The sequence below is a fragment of the Lactuca virosa genome, chromosome 9 (genome assembly GCF_052849685.1).
Source record: "Lactuca virosa cultivar CGN04683 chromosome 9, Lactuca_virosa_CGN04683_v6, whole genome shotgun sequence".
Taxonomy (NCBI): Eukaryota; Viridiplantae; Streptophyta; class Magnoliopsida; order Asterales; family Asteraceae; genus Lactuca; species Lactuca virosa.
The window spans coordinates 99618294-99637809 of record NC_136434.1 but is presented as its reverse complement, the minus strand read 5'-3'; the positions used below and the strand labels follow the sequence as shown (position 1 = coordinate 99637809).

The 19516-nt window shown below is 37.5% G+C and overlaps 2 protein-coding genes and 1 pseudogene across 2 annotated transcripts; 2 read left to right on the top strand and 1 right to left on the bottom strand.

Moving 5' to 3' along the window:
* The first annotated feature begins 859 nt into the window (after positions 1-859).
* Positions 860-4172, top strand: LOC145136725 (putative glycosyltransferase STELLO2). Its single transcript, XM_079070833.1, has 3 exons — positions 860-2756; positions 3178-3304; positions 3407-4172. The coding sequence occupies exons 1-3, from the start codon at positions 1039-1041 to the stop codon at positions 3878-3880; spliced, it is 2319 nt and encodes a 772-aa protein (XP_078926959.1). The 5' UTR covers positions 860-1038; the 3' UTR covers positions 3881-4172.
* Positions 4173-7364: 3192 nt separating this feature from the next.
* LOC145139602 (tRNA-uridine aminocarboxypropyltransferase A pseudogene) lies at positions 7365-9091 on the top strand (annotated as a pseudogene).
* A 156-nt stretch (positions 9092-9247) lies between these two features.
* LOC145137841 (magnesium-chelatase subunit ChlH, chloroplastic) lies at positions 9248-13971 on the bottom strand. Its single transcript, XM_079071976.1, has 3 exons — positions 12274-13971; positions 10336-12138; positions 9248-10260 (listed from the first exon to the last, which is right to left on the bottom strand). Exons 1-3 carry the CDS (start codon positions 13777-13779, stop codon positions 9406-9408), a joined length of 4164 nt encoding a protein of 1387 aa, XP_078928102.1. The 5' UTR covers positions 13780-13971; the 3' UTR covers positions 9248-9405.
* Between the last annotated feature and the right edge of the window lie 5545 nt (positions 13972-19516).

The window sequence follows — 19516 nt, the reverse complement described above, 5'->3', positions numbered from 1 at the left end:
TTGTATATCTTTTTGGAACATAAAATACATCCAACGAAGACTACAATAATTACATAAACTAACAACAACTGCGTTATTTTTTATGTTTATAAGAAATATCAAATTGTCTATCTAATCTTATGTAACCCAATATATCCATCTCATCAGACATCAACTCATTTTCTGCCATTTTTTTTATTGGAAACACACGTTTTATTGGTTTCATTGCTGACATAGATATATAGTCATAAATGAGTCGATGAGATGTGTATCAAATTTTACAGTAAATGTGACATTATATAACCCATTGTATTCATCTTATAAGCTAATTTAATGACTAGGTGTCTAAGTCAACAATGAAACCGATAAAATGTATGTTACATTAAGAAAAGCGCCAAATCATCAATAAATTTTATTTTGAGACTTATTCGAAAATTAGGGTAAAATAATGAGACTTTAGTGAAACATGTAAGTAATAAAACTGGTAAACCGGAAAAAATGGTTCAAATCACCATTTTTACCGGTAATTTCATGCTTTTTCCTAAACAAATTTTAGTTTGAGAATTTTTCGTAAATTAGGGTAAAATTTTAGTTTTATTTTATTTTATTTTTAAAATAAAGTTAACCACCCAACTTTTTGGCTGTTACTTTTTATTTCCATGGAAATACTATTTAGATTTATTTCTATATATAACCAAAATCCATTTGGAACCAAAACCTTATGAAATCATTTGGGACCAAAAATGATTCAGATTCAAAAAGTGTATTTTTTTTTTTTTTTTTTTTAATGATATTTAGAGTTTCCACGTGTTATTGCTAGTAATTTTGACCCCACTGTCACCAAATCCACCAAAATAGCAGCCGTTTACTTGAAGTTACATCGAAGAATTTTAGTAAAGAAATCAAACATCAGCTGTCGGTTGCAACTAGCCTAGCTCACCTGCTCCTTCCTCCCTCCCTCTTTTGCTCATATACACACACACTGCTGTGTGATTTCCAAATCATAAATGAGACACTTCTGAATTCAACTCTCATCTTTCAATTCGACTTGGCGAGTGTATGGGCGTGGGATTTGATCCAATGTTGGTCCAGAAAGAGCGCGACTCCAAACCCCAAAACCCCAAATCATCTTCACTACCAACAACCATTCGCCCAAATCGATTCTCTCCATCCAAATCCCTTGATTTCTCCACATGGTTCTCCGAAAATCTTTACAAAATCGTCACAATTGGCCTCCTAATCTCAACCGTCGCTGCTCTCTTCTTCCTCCGTAACGTCGGGGACTCCGCTGCTCTCCTCTGCTTCCAGTCACAAACTCAACAACTCGAAACCATCCATTTCCCTCAAATCAACTACAACTCAATTTCACCCATCCCTGATAAGACTACCCCTTACTCAAACTTCAGATCAGAGCAATGGATTGTTGTTTCGGTATCGGATTATCCCACGGATTCGTTTAAGAAGCTGTTGAAGATCAAAGGGTGGCAAGTTCTGGCTGTGGGAAACTCCAAGACTCCTAGTGATTGGAATCTTAAAGGTGCTATTTATTTGTCACTTGAAGATCAAGCTAAATTAGGGTTTAGAATTGTTGATTTTTTGCCTTATGATTCATATGTTAGAAAAAATGTTGGCTATTTGTTCGCGATCCAACATGGTGCAAAGAAGATATTCGATGCTGATGATAGAGGGGAAGTGATTGATGACGACATTGGTAAGCATTTTGATGTCGAATTAGTGGGTGAGAGTGCTAGACAAGAGGTTATCTTGCAATACACGCATGAAAACCCGAATAGAACTGTTGTCAATCCTTACATTCATTTCGGTCAAAGATCTGTTTGGCCTAGGGGATTGCCATTAGAGAATGTAGGTGAAATTGAACGTGAAGAGTATTACACTGAAGTCTTTGGTGGGAAGCAGTTTATCCAACAAGGTATTTCCAATGGCTTACCTGATGTTGATTCAGTTTTCTACTTTACTAGGAAACCCAATCTTGAGCCTTTTGATATTCGATTCGATGAGCATGCCCCAAAGGTCGCATTCCCTCAAGGAACAATGGTACCCATGAATTCTTTCAACACATTACACCATTATTCAGCCTTTTGGGGCTTAATGCTTCCTGTTTCCATAAGTTCAATGGCTTCTGATGTGTTAAGAGGTTACTGGGCACAGCGACTTTTATGGGAAATTGGTGGGTACGTTGTTGTCTACCCTCCAACTGTACATAGATACGATAGAATTGAAGCATACCCATTTGCAGAAGAGAAAGATCTTCATGTAAACGTGGGTCGTTTGATTAAGTTCTTAGTATCTTGGAAATCAGATAAACACAGATTGTTTGAAAAGATAATGGAATTGAGTTACGCCATGGCTGAAGAAGGATTTTGGACTGAAAAAGATTTGAAGTTCACAGCTGCTTGGATTCAAGATTTGATTGGTGTAGGGTATTTGCAGCCACGGTTAATGACACTTGAACTGCATAGGCCAAGAGCATCCATTGGTCATGGAGATCGAAAGGATTTTGTACCTCAAAAGCTGCCATCTGTTCATCTTGGAGTTGAGGAAACTGGAACTGTGAATTATGAAATAGGGAATTTGATTAAATGGAGAAAGAATTTTGGAAATGTTGTTCTTATTATGTTCTGTAATGGACCTGTTGAACGAACTGCACTTGAATGGAGATTGCTGTATGGAAGAATATTCAAGGCTGTGGTTATCTTGTCAGAAAACAAGAACCCTCAACTTGCTGTTGAACAAGGCCACTTAGATCACCAATACAAGTACGAATTCTTCTTAACTATTCATCTTTTATTTTTATTCAAAAAATAAAACATTCACCAAATTGTATTTTCATTTTTATTGGAAAATAGAAATCATAACTTTGTGTAGAATGACAAAAATCATAAAAAAGAATTTGTTTTCAAGTATTCAATTATTGGTAGGTGTGATCTCAATTTCCACCATCCACTGTATTCAAAGTGGTTGCCTTGATGCATTCATAGATAATTGAACATTTGTTGGACCATCTTTGCTGTAACTTATTGATGTGACTGTTCATATTCATTTTCTTTAATTAAAACTTCCTACAGGCAGGTTGGCCCACCACCCTTTCTTTAATTTCATAAATAATAAACATATTAAATATGATTACAAATTTATTATTAAAATAATAATTTTTATTTTTTTTATTTTTTATTGCAGGCATCTTCCAAAATTGTTCGATAGGTTTTCAAGTGCAGAAGGATTTTTGTTTCTCCAGGATAATACAGTTCTTAATTACTGGAACTTAGTCCAAGCAGATAAGACTAAGCTCTGGATAACAGACAAGGTATGATTTAATTGTCATGTTTCTTCATAGCAAAGCATACTTTTATTTATTTTTTTCATTATAGTATCTTACTTTCATTTCTCTTTTATTACACCTTTATAGGTCTCAAAATCTTGGAGCACTGTTTCATTCAATGGTAACCAAGATTGGTATGGAAAACAAGGAGAAATGGTGAAGAAAGTTGTGAGCTCAATGCCTGTTCATTTCCAAGTTAACTACAAGAAACATATGACTAGCCATGATTCAAGCCTCACAATTTGCAGCTCTGAGGTGTTTTATGTTCCCCGAAGACTAGTCAATGACTTCAAAGATCTTGTAAATCTTGTGGGAAATCTTGATATTCATCAGAAGGTTGCTATTCCCATGTTCTTTTTAGCAATGGATTCCACTGAGAATTTTGACTCTGTGTTTAGCACTATGGTGTATAAGCAAGAAGTACCTTCAAACACTTCTTTGAGTTATTATTCTCCTGAAGCAGCTGCAGTTCATCCATGGAGTGTGTCAAGTGAGCAAGAATTTATAAAGCTCATCAGAATAATGGCAGCAGGTGACCCTTTATTAATGGAGTTGGTTTAAAGAGAACTTCTAATACCCCTGTTGGCTGCATTTTTTGTATCATTCTTTCCATAGATGAATGTGAACCTTTTGTAGATTTTCTTGATGTGGACTGTTGGAGATTTTGTGTAAAATTTATAGGGTGGAAGGAGGAGGTGGAAAAAAGAAGTAAAATCTTGATGTCCCAAGATTCTGTTTCTTGTTTCATTTCTTCCTGAATTTAGTACAGATTGTTTAAGGCAAGCCTAATTTGTACATTGGTATTCAACTATTCATACAAGTTAAGTAAAAAAAATCTACAACTTGTTTCCTACTGCTTGTGAACAGCATTAGTCAAACACTTTGTTTTGGTTTGGTGCCGCTCGAACTGCTTTGGGTTTAAGGGCGTGCTTGGTTGATGGGTTTTGAAGGAATTAGAATGTAAATTCTAGTAAAAATTGTGTTTGGTTGACAAAATAAAAAAATTTTGAATTTTTTAAATTCCATTAAATTATGCGCTTGAAGGAAAGATTTTAGATTTTATTAAAATGACAAAAAATCTCTTCAAACTCCTATTTATTCTAGTTACTATAATTCATCAAATAAAACAAATTATAATCATCTCTTCCACACTTCACCCAAACCTATCCTCATCCACACCCATGCCACCCCTGTACCCACCTAACCCCACATACACACTACCCCACTACCAAACCACCCCTGTACCCACCCACCCCCACATCCATATACACACTACCCCACTACCAAACCGACACCCAAATGCCAATGCCCACTCCTACCCACCCCACACCACCCACCCACCCTCATCCCATATATCCACACACACTCGTCCTACCCCCACCTCATACCTACACAGTTACACTCATACCTACACTCATACCAATACCAACACCCACCTACCCCACACGTACACCTATACCAACACTCATACGCATATTTCTTTGGAAGAGTAGTTTCATCTTTGCCACTTCCTTTTGTTTGCCACATCTCCTTTTTGCCTCACATCTCCTATTTCTTTGTCACACACATGGAATGATTTGTTATGTCATGCAACGTTTTTTTTTATTTATTGTTTAAGCTTTCCTCAGCCTTAGAGTCAACAAAAGTTTTTTTTTCTTGATTTAGGAGCATAAGATAAGATGATGGATCCGTTTAAGAAGGATAAACAGTTATTTTATTAGTTTGACTCGAAAAGTCTTTCAATGATCAAGTTCAATGACCAAAGGCTAGGCAACAACTCACTAGTCGAAAAAGACGCAACTAGTCTTGGGATCAAGGCTTCTTTATTGAATCCACACATACCTCTCGAGGGAGTGGTGTCATATTTGCAACTTCCTTTTGTCTGCCATGTATCCTTTTTGCCACACTTCTCCTACTTTTTTGTGACATAATGGAATGGTTTGCCATGTCATGCAACATTTATTTATTTTTTATTTTATTTAAACAATTTAATTTAGATAAAAACTAAATTTTTTATTAATTGAAACAAGAAATTAAAAACTTAAAAATACATAAAAATAAATTAAAACATGTTACACAAAGTCTTCGTCAAAAAATTCATCATCCAAATCATGTATGGGTTCTACATTTAGATCAACGTGTTCAACTCAATAAATATGCTCCATCAAGTCTCTGCAAAGATTGTGATGTGTTTCATTATTATATATCTCCGCTCTTCTTGCCATGCACCGATCTTTTTTGAACGCTTTTGTTTTGTTTGTATTCTCATATTGTTCTTCTCTCATCTTCTATAATCATATTATGTAATATGTTTCGCCTAAAAAAAAGTGTCGAATGTCTTAGTATATGTCAATGTTTCTTAAGGGCTCAAAAGGCTCGTTTTACATTCTTCCTATCTCTTTCTTTTGCTTTCCTTTTTTTTCCGTTTAATAACATTTTGATATGACAATGATTTAACAAATACAGCATACTCAATATGGATCCCATCAACAAGATAATACTCGTACTTGTATGATGCTTAAGGCGGATGCAAGATTTCACACTATGTGTGGCACGGGAAAAAATTGTCTATAGTGACACATTTTTTTACGTAGTTGCACATTAAGTAGTGGTGCAATAGTAGAAAAAAAATTTCAAATTTTTTTACACTGTGTACACGAAAGTTAGGCGTGTCGGTGCCACTGTGAGACACTGATACGAACTGGCCTGATGACGCTCCACCTCACCTGAAACGAAGAACCTGGTGCAGTTATGTTGTATATGTTGAATAGCGGTGACTTGTTAAGAACATTAATGTCATCAAGCGAACTAGGATAACCAAAGAAGGCATGCTAGATCTATTGATCTTGTGAGGCTACTCATTCAATATTACTTGAAACGTCGTGTATCTATGATAACCTCGCTTATATTGACCATGGTATGTAGTAGGACGATTCCCCATGCCTAACGAAGACAATCCAAACTTTCTAGTTTTGTGTTTATTGTTAGGTATTTTAGCCCATTGGTAAGTCCAAACCTTAAGCCCACCTATATATCTTATTTTCATTTAGTGTGTTATGTAAAATTTGCAGTTATCATAGAGAGCAAAAGAGAGAAAAACAAGGGTTTATTTCTTGCACATACATACTCCAGTCCTCATCCAGAGCATCAATATGCTAATTGACAAAGTACGATTGTTTGGAATATGCTAAATGACAAAATACGATTGTTTGGGATTTATATAGGATAAAAATTCAAAAAAAAAAGTAGTCGTGGAAATGAGATGAGAAGAGAAAAACGTCAGCAAAGCCCAACATTGACACTGTTTGCCAAGCTGTATGCCTTTCATCAATCCCATCGGAAATGCTTTTATGCATGCATTTTTGTCTCTTTGATCTATCACCGACCTTTTCAATAAACACTAATCATTTTTCAAACTAATTTCGTGGAGCTAATTTCATACTATGGTCGAAATATAGTCCTAAGGCCAACTCCAATGAACCTCTAAAATACCATTTTAGAGGTCATTTTTACTCCGATTAACCTTCAAAAATTATATCATTTTTGTATTGGCTCTTTTTAACACAAAATACAGAGGTCAAATATGAAAGCCTCTAAAAACAACTATTTTAAAGGTGGGTTGAAATGCAATCAGTGTTAAATAATCATCATTTTGATGTTTGTGTTGAAATGCAATCGGTGTTAAATAATCATCATTTTGATGTTTGTGGTAGGAGAAGCTGTGTACTATTTACTAATTTGTTTGAGACCCAATACTGCTAAAACAAATCCAAGTAATAGTCGATTCTTATCAAACTAGCCATTGATAACGGTTTGTTGGTAGTGCATGCTCACGTTTCGAGGAAATGTTCAAGAGAAACCTTGTTACCTGGAAATATTTTATCAGTCTTTCGTTTATATATTAGGCCTACTTGCATCGATCTTGTTCATGTAAAGATTACCGGCAAGTAAAGCTAAAGAATTTCCAAGTTCCAACTTGCTTCCTCATTACTCCCTATTGTGAACAACATCAAGACCATAAAGCAGTCATTGCCAGTATCACAACATGAGGCTGTTCGCCATTGGAAGCTCTAAGAGAGGGGGGAGAGGACCATTCGCTGTTTGGCCGGAAGGCCAGGTTTATGTATACACCATGTGCAAATGCGGCAAGAATGCACACAAGCTGTTCGGGGAAATGTCCAAGTGAAACTTGTTCACTAGAGTTCCTTATAGCTGGGAGTCGTTCTTTGTTAACTTAAAGGTAATTTTCTTGCAAGTAAATCATGTCCTACATTTGATGAATTCATAATAAACTACTAAAATTTACATTAAATTTTGGTGAATCAGAATCTTAACAAATGCCTCCGCAGCTGCCAAACCCTAATTGGCCGTCGATTACGACGGGGTGGGTCGGCTCTTCTTGACTCTCTCCATGATGCTGCCACCGAAGAAAACCCTAACCAATGTCTACATGCGGCTTTTCTCTTTCCTGGTATGATTCTGACTTTGCTAGATACTTTGTTTATATTCTGCTAATGGTGTTCTTGTTAATATAATTCATGAAAAAGATGCTCTGGAAATGAATTTGTCTGGGTATGATACTCAGTCAAATATCACCAACAATGATGAATTCAACCTTTTCATTGCGGATTACTTTGATTCGACAAAACACACTCCAATGTTGAAAATTGATAAACAATAAAACTCAATTCCATTAGATAATTCATGGTAATAAAATTCAGGACACCTTATGAGGGCTTCTGGAATTCAAGTGAATGTAGTCTTGTCCTGCATTGTTTTACAGGTACAGACTGCTGAGTGCTGACCTGTTTCCACTTTATAGGTACGGACCTTACTCCTTCAATGGAGATTAACCAGTGGAAGTCTTCATTTGGGGATGATGATTCAAACAAATTTGTTCTGATTGCTTTTGATGGGACATGGAAGCACGCAAAGGAGATGGTATACTCTAGCTTTCCATTTTTGTCAAAGTTTGCAACTCAGGTATGTTTGAGTTATGATGTTAATGTTGATGGCGGAACAATATACAACTCTGAGTTAATACTCAGGAAGGAACCTTTTGGTGGTTGCATGAGTACAATGGAGGCGGTTGCACGGTGTTTACGAGTTCTTGAACCAAATGGGGTAGACATTGAGGCCAAGTTGATTAGCGTTTTGAGAACAATGGTCAGTTTTCAGGCTTCCTTCTTAAAACCTTTAAAGCCAAGGCCCAAGTTGTTGAAAACACGTAAAGATGATGAGAAAAAGATAAGTTGAGAAATTAACTGTTCGAGTGATTATATTTGTATTGACATGTCCATTAGTATCTATTGATATAATGTTCAATCTCTCCATTGATATATCGCAATTCATGAACTCTTGTGTCGTGAAAATTCTATGGATTTTGCATGCTGGATCATGCTAAAGTAAAGGCGAGAAATAGAAACACATGAGCTGATTTTTACTCCTTTTGACCTAATTAAAAGTTTGATTTTCAAGAAACATGGTGAATTGTAAACAGTGAGCCAATATTTGACATATCAAGATTCCCAGTGACAGAGTTCAAGAGTCTTGTGCCATGGGCTGAGGGTATGTTATTGCTCACCCACAGATGACTGCAAGTTTCTCAGAAGCATCAATAACAGTATTTGTTGGCATAAAATGACCACAGCAATGGCATTCTATTTTTTTTGGCTTTTTAAGTATGGTAATGTAATGTTAGAAACTGCTTCAATAATTCTACAACTTCGTTTGTGATTTGATAAATTGAAGTTATAATCATGTTATCACGTCTGATGCCTGCCTCTCTCTGCCTGCACTTGTTTCATTTTTGCTTCCATGGGTGTTCTTACTCAAACACAAAGCAAACAGAAGCACTATCAATTTCTAAGGCAAATGGTTTTACTCAGTCATAGAAGATAGATTATGATGGGGCCTTCACTCTATCTGTTGTTTCGCAATGTGAAACTTATTGAATTTACATTAAACTTTTTGTAAATCAGAATCTTAACATACAATGAGAGTAGTCCCCATGAGCGATCAAAATGTTTACAGTTTTGGGGAAAAGGAAACGAATGACAAGGTTATAAATATCACATAACTATAAATTACCGATCGACACCCTCAATCTTATCTTCAACCTCTGAGTACAACTGCTTTAACTTCTCAATATTATCTTCCGTAGTGTCCCAATAGCCTCTCCCATTGGCCTCCAAGAAGGTCTGCACCAACTTCCTGAAGGAGTTAGGGTTTGTGTTCATGAGCCTGTTCAACATCTCCTCGTCTTGAATGAAGGTGGTGTTAGCCTCTTCATACACCCAGTTATCCACCTGCCCAGAAGTCGCACTCCACCCAACTGTGTTTGTGAGCCGCTTCTCAATCTCACGAACACCCTCATAACCACTCGACAGCATCCCTTCGTACCATTTCGGGTTCAACAGCTTTGTCCTTGCGTCCAAACGGACCGTCTCCGAGAGGGTCCGCACCTGAGCGTTAGCCGTGGTGGTGTCTGCAATGTACGCGTTTGGTTTCTTCCCGTCCTTCCGTAGGCTTCCAACAAGGTTGGTGGGGTCGGAGTCAAAGTAATGACTGACATCTGTCAGAGAGATCTCAGACGAGTCGAGGTTTTGGAATGTGGCTTCGGCCGTACTCAATGCCATCTCAAACACTTGTCGTTTCTCTTCCATTCCAGCACCAGGAGTGTCGCTGTCGAATGCAAACGACTTTCTGCTCAAATACATGTCTTGAAGCTGCTTCTCATCGTTCCATGATGAGTTCTCAACTGCAAGGTTTACATTTGATGAGTAGGATCCGGATGCATTTGAGAAGATACGAGTTGCAGCTTCTCTCACATCCACCCCAAGAGCCTCCGCCTGTTCCAGTGCGTGTTTCCGAACATAGTTTTGGTCCAGCGGCTCATCCAGCTCAGCCACCATCTTCACCGCCCTGTCCAGCAGGTTCATCTGTAACAACAAATACTGTCAGAGAAAAACCTGGAAAATTGAAAAAAGCATTTGACAAAGAAATTGATTCGGTACCTGATTGATGAACAGATCCCTGAAGACTCCCGAGCAGTTGACAACGACATCGATTCTTGGCCTTCCGAGCTCTTCAAGACTCACAGGCTCCACCCGGTTGACTCGTCCCAGTGAGTCTGCAACCGGCCTACAACCGATCATCCATAGCACCTGACCGAGTGACTCCCCGTAAGTCTTGATGTTGTCTGTTCCCCACAACACCAATGCAACCGTCTCCGGATACTTTCCTCCGTTGTCCGCCTTCTGCCTCTCCAGCAGCCTGTCCACCACCACCATTGCGCTTTGCATGGCTGCTGTTGTCGGGATTGCTTGTGGGTCCAACGCATGAATGTTCTTTCCCGTGGGCAACACTTTCGGGTTCCGGATCGGGTCGCCTCCTGGACCCGGCTCCACATACTTTCCTTCCAAAGCCTGTTTCAAGCTGCCCAACTCGTTGTCAGCCACAATGAGCTTCAAACAATCGCCCAAGAACTGGAACAAAACCCTGAGCTTGTCCCTGTCGGCTCTGTAGAACTTGGTTTCAGACAAATACTGAATCCAAGGCTCATTCAGACCAAACCCAAGGAATGTACTTAATTTACCAGACACATCAACCACCTGACCCTTGCTGTTGGTGCTCCGCTGCACAAAAGCATCAACAGCCCCACGAGACACCTCTGTGATCTGCTTCAACAACTCCACATCTTTCAAGATTCCTTTATCACTGCTTCTGTAAATATCTTCTATCTCTCTACCAACCGTCTCCGCCAGTATCGATGGAAGAGAGGAAATCCCTTCTTCCGGTCGGTCCAAGGCGGCAATGTTGACCAAAGTGGCAACAGCCTCCATGGCTGTCGGAGGCTCACCGATCACATGAAGCCCACATGGCAACAGTCTCGACTCGATCTCCATGATCTTGGAATACACCTTTCCAACAACAAGATCACGTTCTTTGCTTGAAATCTCCACACCTTCTTCAGGAAGATCCACATCTTTGTCAAGATTGCATTGCTTGGCTGTACTGATGATGGAGCTCACGATCTGCTGACCACGACCCGTGTCTTTGAGAGACTGATACGATGCAATCAACTCGCTCAGCTGCTTCAGACCCTTGTAAAGACCAGCATTCTCAGCAGGTGGAGTCAGGTAGCTTATGGTGTTGGCATAACTTCTTCTCTTGGCAATGGTGGCTTCTGAAGGATTGTTAGCTGCATAATAGTAGACATTCGGGATGTTCCCGATAAGACTGTCGGGAAAACAAGCATCACTCATCCCGACCTGTTTCCCAGGCATGAACTCCAACGACCCGTGGGTTCCAAAATGAAGAACAGCATCCGCTTTGAAGATCTTCTCAACATAAGTGTAATAAGCTGCAAATCCGTGATGTGGGCTTGCTGATTTTGAGAAAAGCAGCCTCATGGGATCACCCTCATACCCAAAAGTGGGCTGGACTCCGATGAATATGTTTCCGTATGCTTTCCCATAAACCAAGAGATTCTCCCCATCAGAATTCAAGTTCCCTGGAGGCTTTCCCCAGTTCTCTTCCAAGGCAGTGGCATACGGAGTCAGCTGCTGATACTCTCTCACTCCCATTTTGTATGCAACATTCAGATTTGGACTGCTGAACTGAGCCTCTTTGTCATGAAGAATCTCTTCAATCAACTCTTGAGAAGTCTCTGGAAGGCCTTCCACATTGTAACCATCTTTTTTCAGGTCTTGTAGCACCGAGAAAATGGACGCAAACACGTTCAGGTATGCAGCAGATCCCACATTGCCTTTGTCTGGTGGGAAACTGAACACCGTGATCGCCACCCTCTTCTCAGTCTGCATTCAAGTTTTACATCAAAATTAACTTTTTTTACTTCATTCATACTTTTCCTTACTTCTCTGTTTATTATTAAAAGAAAAGCACCACAAGGCATATGTGATGTGAGAGAGAGAAAAAGAGTAAGTAGGTACCTTTGTTTTCCTCTTCAGTTCTGCCCATCTGACTGCTCTGGTGCAGAGCTGCTCCACCCTCTTGTGAAGGGCATGGGATTTACCGGTTCTTGGGTCTCGTCCTGAGAAAACAATCGGCTCCATTCCTCCATCAAGTTCTGGAAGAGCAACCTGCAAAGCCACCTGAATCGGGTGAAGCCCCAAAGTGCTGTTCAGCCATTCCTCTGTCGTCTGGAACACAAGAGGCAACGCCACAATGTATGGCACATCCAGCTTCATCAGCACCTCGATTGCCCTTGGATGATCTTGTTTTGCGGGCCCTCCCACCAATGCAAACCCAGTCAGCGACACCACCGAGTTCACAAACGGCTTCTTTGTGATCGGGTCGATCAGATACTTCTCGATGGGACCCGAGAAATCAAGCCCACCCGCAAAAAGCGGAATCACCTTTGCACCTTTCGCTTCCAATTCCATAATGACAGCCACATAATGACTATCGTCTCCTGTCACGATATGACTCCTTTGCAAAACCAATCCAACGACAGGAGCATTCGGGTTCTTTAGCTTCTCATTTGTATCCCTTCTTGTATCATACCAATTCAAATACTCCTTCACGTCTTCATACATACATGGAGCCAATGGATGCCAGATTCCGCTATCCAAGAACATTACCGGATCCGAATACCCAATCTTCATCCCTTTCAAAGCCGGAACGTAAGACCCCGAAATCATCTTCACAAAATTCACCAAATTATCAGGGGACCCACCAAGCCAAAACTGCAGACTCAGGATATAAAGCCTCGCATCTTGAGCTTTATCACTCGGCAGATACTTCAACACCTTTGGCAACGTCCTCACCAGCTTCAACATCTGATCAGAAAACCCGGCCGATGACTTCTTCTTGTTCTTGAAAAGCTGGAAGAAGGGGCTTTTTGATTGCCCGAGTTGAGACATACTGAATGATCCCAATTTGTTCAGCCTCATAACCTCAGGCATCGAAGGGAACACCAACACCGCATCCATTCTGTCCCTCTGTTTCTCCACCGCATCCTTCACTTTCAACGCCAGTTCCTCCACAAAAATCAACGACCCGATGAAGATGTTTGCATCTTCAAGGTCTAAACAGAAGCTCTTGTAGTTATTTTCGTCTCTAAGCTCTTCGACCAGATACCCCACCACCTCATACGAAGCAAACTTGTTGCTGCTGTTCAGAGTCCTGACTGCAGCTGAAAGTGACGACTGGTACTGGGCTTCCAACACCACATACACGATTTTAACAGTCGGGAGGCCTTGCTTGTTTTCAGGTACGATCCGACGAACTTCCTGTGTTGTTTGGGTGAAAAGGCCGTTCCCGACAACAGCACATTTCACACCCAAACTGTGTGGTGTTCTTGAATTGGGTGAATGCGGTGAAGATTTTTTTGGTAGAAACGAGTGGAGAAAGTAGTGTTTTTGAGAAATTGAAGATAATTGATCGGCTTTGGTTGTGGGTAATGTAAATGGTGTTGAAATCAAAGATGATGCCATTTATATACAGCAAACCGCTCTGTAATTTGAAGTAAAAGAAAATATAAAAAGGGATAAATAAAGAAGGGTTGAGTTTAGTGTGTGTGAACTTAGCTCTGTATGTTGAGCTTATGAAGCTCGATAACAACAATGGCAGACCGTTTCTTTTTGTCTCCGTGCCCTTCTCTCTGTTTTTCTTGGGATTTCTGGATTATATATTCGAGTGAAGTGAAAAAATCGGAGTTGCATACTTGCCGGGTTAATGGTTTTGGAAGAAGACACGTAGGAAAGGTACGTGGTGCATGAGGTTGTCGTTTAGAGAGTATGTGTGTTTTTTTAGTGTGTGAGAGAGAAAATGGGGTATAAATGAAATCAGGGTCTATCTGAGAAGGGGGTATGATGATGATTTTTGGTGGGTTTTGATTGGTTGTTTGGGATTTTCAAAATCAATACGAGGAGGACGTGGATTTTAGGGAGTGTGGATGACAAGCGAGAAAGTAAAGTAACAACTCATATTATATTTATTTCATATTAAAATAATATTTATTTCATATTAAAAACTCATAAATCATAAATGATTTAGATTAAAATTCTCCAAACCAATCTGTTTAGTTAGATGTCTGTGACATGTCTACTCATCTAATTAAGTCAGTCAAATTTTTATAAAAATAGCTTGATCAATTATAATAAAGAAAACGGTAGTATACAATTATACGATAAAGTTTACAGCTACTAAAATAGTAAAATGTACTTTAAGTAATTCAAATTATTTTTAAAAAATATCTTGGTTGTGTGAGTTTTGATGGGGCCATGTATCATACGTTTGCACCAGTGGTTTGGTTCCGAAGGCTGAAGGCTCATCAGTTGCCTCTTTTTTTTTTAAGATTTTTTTTTTATTTTTATTATTATTATTATTATTATTTTTTTTTTGGGGGGGAGTAAAATTGGTTTATTAAGGAAGGTTGTAAATCATAATCATAATAAAAGGATTTATTGTATTAAATATAGTTATTAGATTTGACATCTCTCAAGTTTAGAACTTCCTTGCAAGGTTTTAAGAACCGGTGGTGTAGTGACTGGTTTTATGCTTCTATGCCGGAGAGAACCGGCTGGTTTTTGATATTTTCGGGTTGAACTGGTTGTAATGAACTGGTCAAATACCGTTTAAACCGATGAATTGAGGACCTGACTAATTTTTGGGCTGAAATATGAAGTACGGGCTTCACAACTTGCAGCAAATATAGCCCATTACAATTTCAATTGAATGTAACGCATAGTAGGTCGATTTCTTATGTCTCGTTATCTCCATGATAATACACAGTATTCCATAATCACGTCTCTCTTTTTTAATACATTACAACCTTCGTCTTTCACAGTTGCAACCTGCTACAAATAATAATTGGTTACATGTCTTTTTTTAGTTCAATTTTAATTGCTCACAACCTACGATCCGTACATGATTTTTTAATTAAGTCTATTGACAAAATCAATACATAAGTCCTATATTGTTTACTTCCACAATACATTATTTTAATTAATTTTGGCCATGAAGGAAACCTTACCCCACTATTTAAGTTTATTTTATATATATGGAACTTCAAAATTTTGTTTGGTTTGTTAATTTTAGTGTTAGTTTTAGTTTTTGTTATGTTGGATTGTAATTTTTCTGTTATGATCAACTTATGTTTTGTTATTCTAATTTTGAAATTCTTCTATGATTTTATAATACAATTCAAGATGAAATCTAGAGACAAACAACCAATGGAAACACAATCTCAATTTCAATCTAAACCTTTCGTTCAATCAAATGTAAGAACAAAGTGGTGCGTGTGCGACGAGAATTCAAATTTCTAAATTCCATAACTCCTGCGTATGAGCTCCATTTTCGACGATTCTTATATCCATGTGTAGGTATCGACGTGTACAACTTTCCTTTTGGTAGTTTTGGCTAATTCCAACTTTCATTTTTAGCATATATTTTCTACCTTTGATGATTTTGTAAAAATTATAACTCTCATACGGCTTTTGTTTTCGACGTTCTCGGTCTCAAAATTCCTACTTTGAGAAGTACTATGTTTTTCTTTTTGGTGACTTTTGCTAGAAGTCAACCGTTCTCTTTGTAATTTTCGACGTTTTAACTTTTTATGCACGATTGATTCCAATATATAGTAAAAACTATATCTCCTCCATGATAGGTCGGATTTTTACGAAATTTATATTTTTGGAATCACGTTGAGGCGTACATTCTGAATATGTTAACCTGCTCATAAGACGACACAATTTTTCGCGCACTTATTTTTGAGCCTATTTGTCGTAATAATCGCGTTTGGTTAGGACGAAATCGATATATATATATATATATATATATATATATATATATAGAGAGAGAGAGAGAGAGAGATGTAGGTTCCGTTGAGATTAAAAATAAAATAGAGATATTGAGATTCAACATCAGCCAAATATTTCACATCTGCCGCTCTAACCCTCCAGTGTACTGGTGCGGAAGACCTGTTATAATCATAAATGATTATATAACGTCACCCGTTCCTTTTTCCTCCGCCCCCATCCCCACCACCGCAACCGCCACCGCCACAACCACTACCGCCACCTCTAACACCAGCAGATCCCACCACTGTCACCTACGTCACTTATACCACCACCACTTCTGTTATCACCACCTCTTCTACCACCAACTGTCATAATCGTATATGATTACTCTGTGAACGGACATATATGTATAATCATTTATGATTAAGCATATACGTAGAGACATGTATAATCATATATGATTATACCTCTCTGCCATGTAATCATTTATGATTAGGCATACCCCACTGCTGCAGGTGTGCTGGAGCGCTAGAACGGAAAATGAGAAATATGTGGTTAAGATTAAATCTCAAGATCTCTACTGTTTTTTTAATCTCAGGTGAACCATCATATATATATATATATATATATATATATATATATATATATATATATATATATATATATAGAGGTAGGTTCAAATGTTTCCCACATCTATTGTGTGCCAGAATGCACCAATAAGAATTTAGTAAAAAATATATGTATATTAAATGATATCCATACTTATAATTTTTTTTATGGAAACTAATTAAATTCGTCATTAATGTTAACAATAATATTTTTTTCAGAATGAATTCGTATCTAGAAGAATGAGAGCGTATTCTAGCAGAATGAGAGTGTATTATACTAGAATATACTTTTGTTCTTCATATTCCATACAAATTTATTGTATTTTAATTGAATGAGTCACGAAACAAAAAACGAATTCATAAATAAAAACCTAGATGCGAATTCATTCTGAAAGAATGTTATTGCTGACGTTAATGATGAATTTAATTAGTTTCCATAAAAAAATAATTATAATTATGGATATCATTTAATATACATACAATTATGAAAATCATTTAATATCTATCTTTATTTAATTAAATAATTATTTAATTTTACTAAATTCCTATTGGTGCATTCTAGCACACAATAAATGTAAGAAACACATTAACCTAACCCTATATATATATATATATATATATATATATATATATATATATATATATATAATACTAGAATACTACATTATTGTCCTATTACACTTTATTGTCTACGTTGATTCCTAACGGCGATCAGTGACGCTTTTGCCTCGGTTGTCACAATAATGTCAATCACGAAATTCAGACGAACTCATTCTCAAGTTATTACTTTGCTAACGTACTTCTTTTACGATGGATGGTAGATGCATATTAATAGTGTGATTTTTTAACAAAGTAATGTGTGTGTTAGGAATATATGTCTGAGATTGTGTGCAATGTTGTTGTATGACTCTGTTAACATCCGAAATGTCAATCCGGAATATCAGTATGGAATATGTGCATTGGATTGCGTGACCTTCAGTGTTCATGACCCATTATAGTTAAGAGTGACATTAAAGTTACTTATACAACTCCAGAATAACAACAAATTAACCCATGCCATGGACTTCAGATTTAGTGAGCACGCTCGTTCGGTCTTGGATAATCATTGGTGATGATATTGTTGTCACCGATCTCCCATATTTGATGTATGGATCACTTTGGGTCCGCTTCAAAAATATGTTTCACTATAAGTTATCTCGTAGAGAGTATCGAATAGAAGAAGAAGTCAAGAGTAAGTTTAAAGACATAAGATCAAAGGTGAAGACGTTTAACAAACATAATTAATTGCTATTAAAAATAAATATTCGGTTACACAGGGATTAAAACAACCATCAATGGGTATTATATGTCCAGTTCAGATGGAAGGGGAACAAGATGCATATTTTGCGTCTGGTATGTACATAAAAATACATCAGTCTGATAATATATCTGAACTACATAGGAAAAAATCTGTAATGTTTGAATAACGTGATGCTGTAATAGCATGACCACATGATATGCTAAGACTGCACCATTTCCCACATGAACATGTGTAGTTGTTTAGATATACAACACAAGTTTTTTCTAAAATAAAAAACTTGAAAAATGTCGGACGTGATATTACTGAACAAACTTGTGCATCCTCCTCTGAAGCACCATCTCGACATACAGGGTGAGTACGTTAGTCAATCTCCCTGAAAAATAAACATTATAATTTATGTTAATTTTACAACTAAATAATAATTTAGTATTTATATATCATTTTACCTCCCATGTGACTACGTTGAATAAAAATCCATTGAATGTAGTCACATATTACCTCAATAAGCGTTAATTATCATTACATTGTGTTTATTAACCGATAACACCAGAATGAATTGTGGAATATCAACGTTGAGTACATTCCAACAGATGTTGGGAAATAGAGTATTTCTCATTTCACATGACCTATGTTGGTAAGCACCTCACATGCAATAAGGGTTAACTAACAAAATGTTTCTTGAAAAACAGACATAGTATATGATTTGCATGTGTGCCAGAAGAAAGGTTCAAATGTTCTGTTTCGACCATCTCTTGTATGCACATATAATGCCACACTCATACAACAATAGTCATTATAAGAATTAGGGAATACCTGACCTAGGGATGAAGTTATGGCATCCTCCATATTGGTTATGAATGATATTTACCTGACCTAGGGATGAAGTTATGACATCATCCATGAAAGCTTCCTTCAACCTCATGAGGAACATCATATAAGAGTCGACATTATTTGCCACACCAAGAAAGAAAGCTATAGGTAAGATCTGGATGTTTCTGTTTATAGCAACCACTATGAACATTGTGTAGGTAGTCCCCTCTTAGAGAAACGTTACCTGTAAATATGACAAACAACAAACAACCTATGAATGCATGAAACTGTATTTTTTTTAGGAAAATAAAACAATAAGTTGTAAAAAGATTATACATTTTAACTATACAATTAAAATTTGGAGCAAAGTTATTTTACCACGCATCCAATAGCCAGAAAACAGAGTTGGAAACAATCCATGACATTAGTTTTGATGTTCGTGTAACTATGATGGTTCGTCCGCTGAAGGTTGTGCATGTAAACATGCAAGTTTGAAAAGTTTTCTTCGTGGTCGTTGTCTAACAGTTATAATAGAGAATTATGGATTTTGGTTGTAGGTGAATAATTAAATGGAATATCACGTGTTATATAGCAAAGTAAAACCTAGTTTTTGTGTGCCCGAAATGTCATATCTGCATGTACAGTTTTAACTACCGTGTACTCTGAAATTGATTATGTTAGCTTCCAAAATCCAAACTTTGCCTACCACCAA

Bases quoted from the DNA above. Each gene is read 5' to 3' on its own strand.
- LOC145136725 (XM_079070833.1), top strand. From the start codon at position 1,039: ATGGGCGTGGGATTTGATCCAATGTTGGTCCAGAAAGAGCGCGACTCC. The intron at 2,757-3,177 runs GTACGAATTCTT...TTTTTATTGCAG, and splicing joins CACTTAGATCACCAATACAA to GCATCTTCCAAAATTGTTCG. The intron at 3,305-3,406 runs GTATGATTTAAT...ACACCTTTATAG, and splicing joins AGCTCTGGATAACAGACAAG to GTCTCAAAATCTTGGAGCAC.
- LOC145137841 (XM_079071976.1), bottom strand. From the start codon at position 13,779: ATGGCATCATCTTTGATTTCAACACCATTTACATTACCCACAACCAAA. The intron at 12,139-12,273 runs GTACCTACTTAC...ACTTGAATGCAG, and splicing joins AACTGAAGAGGAAAACAAAG to ACTGAGAAGAGGGTGGCGAT. The intron at 10,261-10,335 runs GTACCGAATCAA...TTGTTGTTACAG, and splicing joins GGGATCTGTTCATCAATCAG to ATGAACCTGCTGGACAGGGC.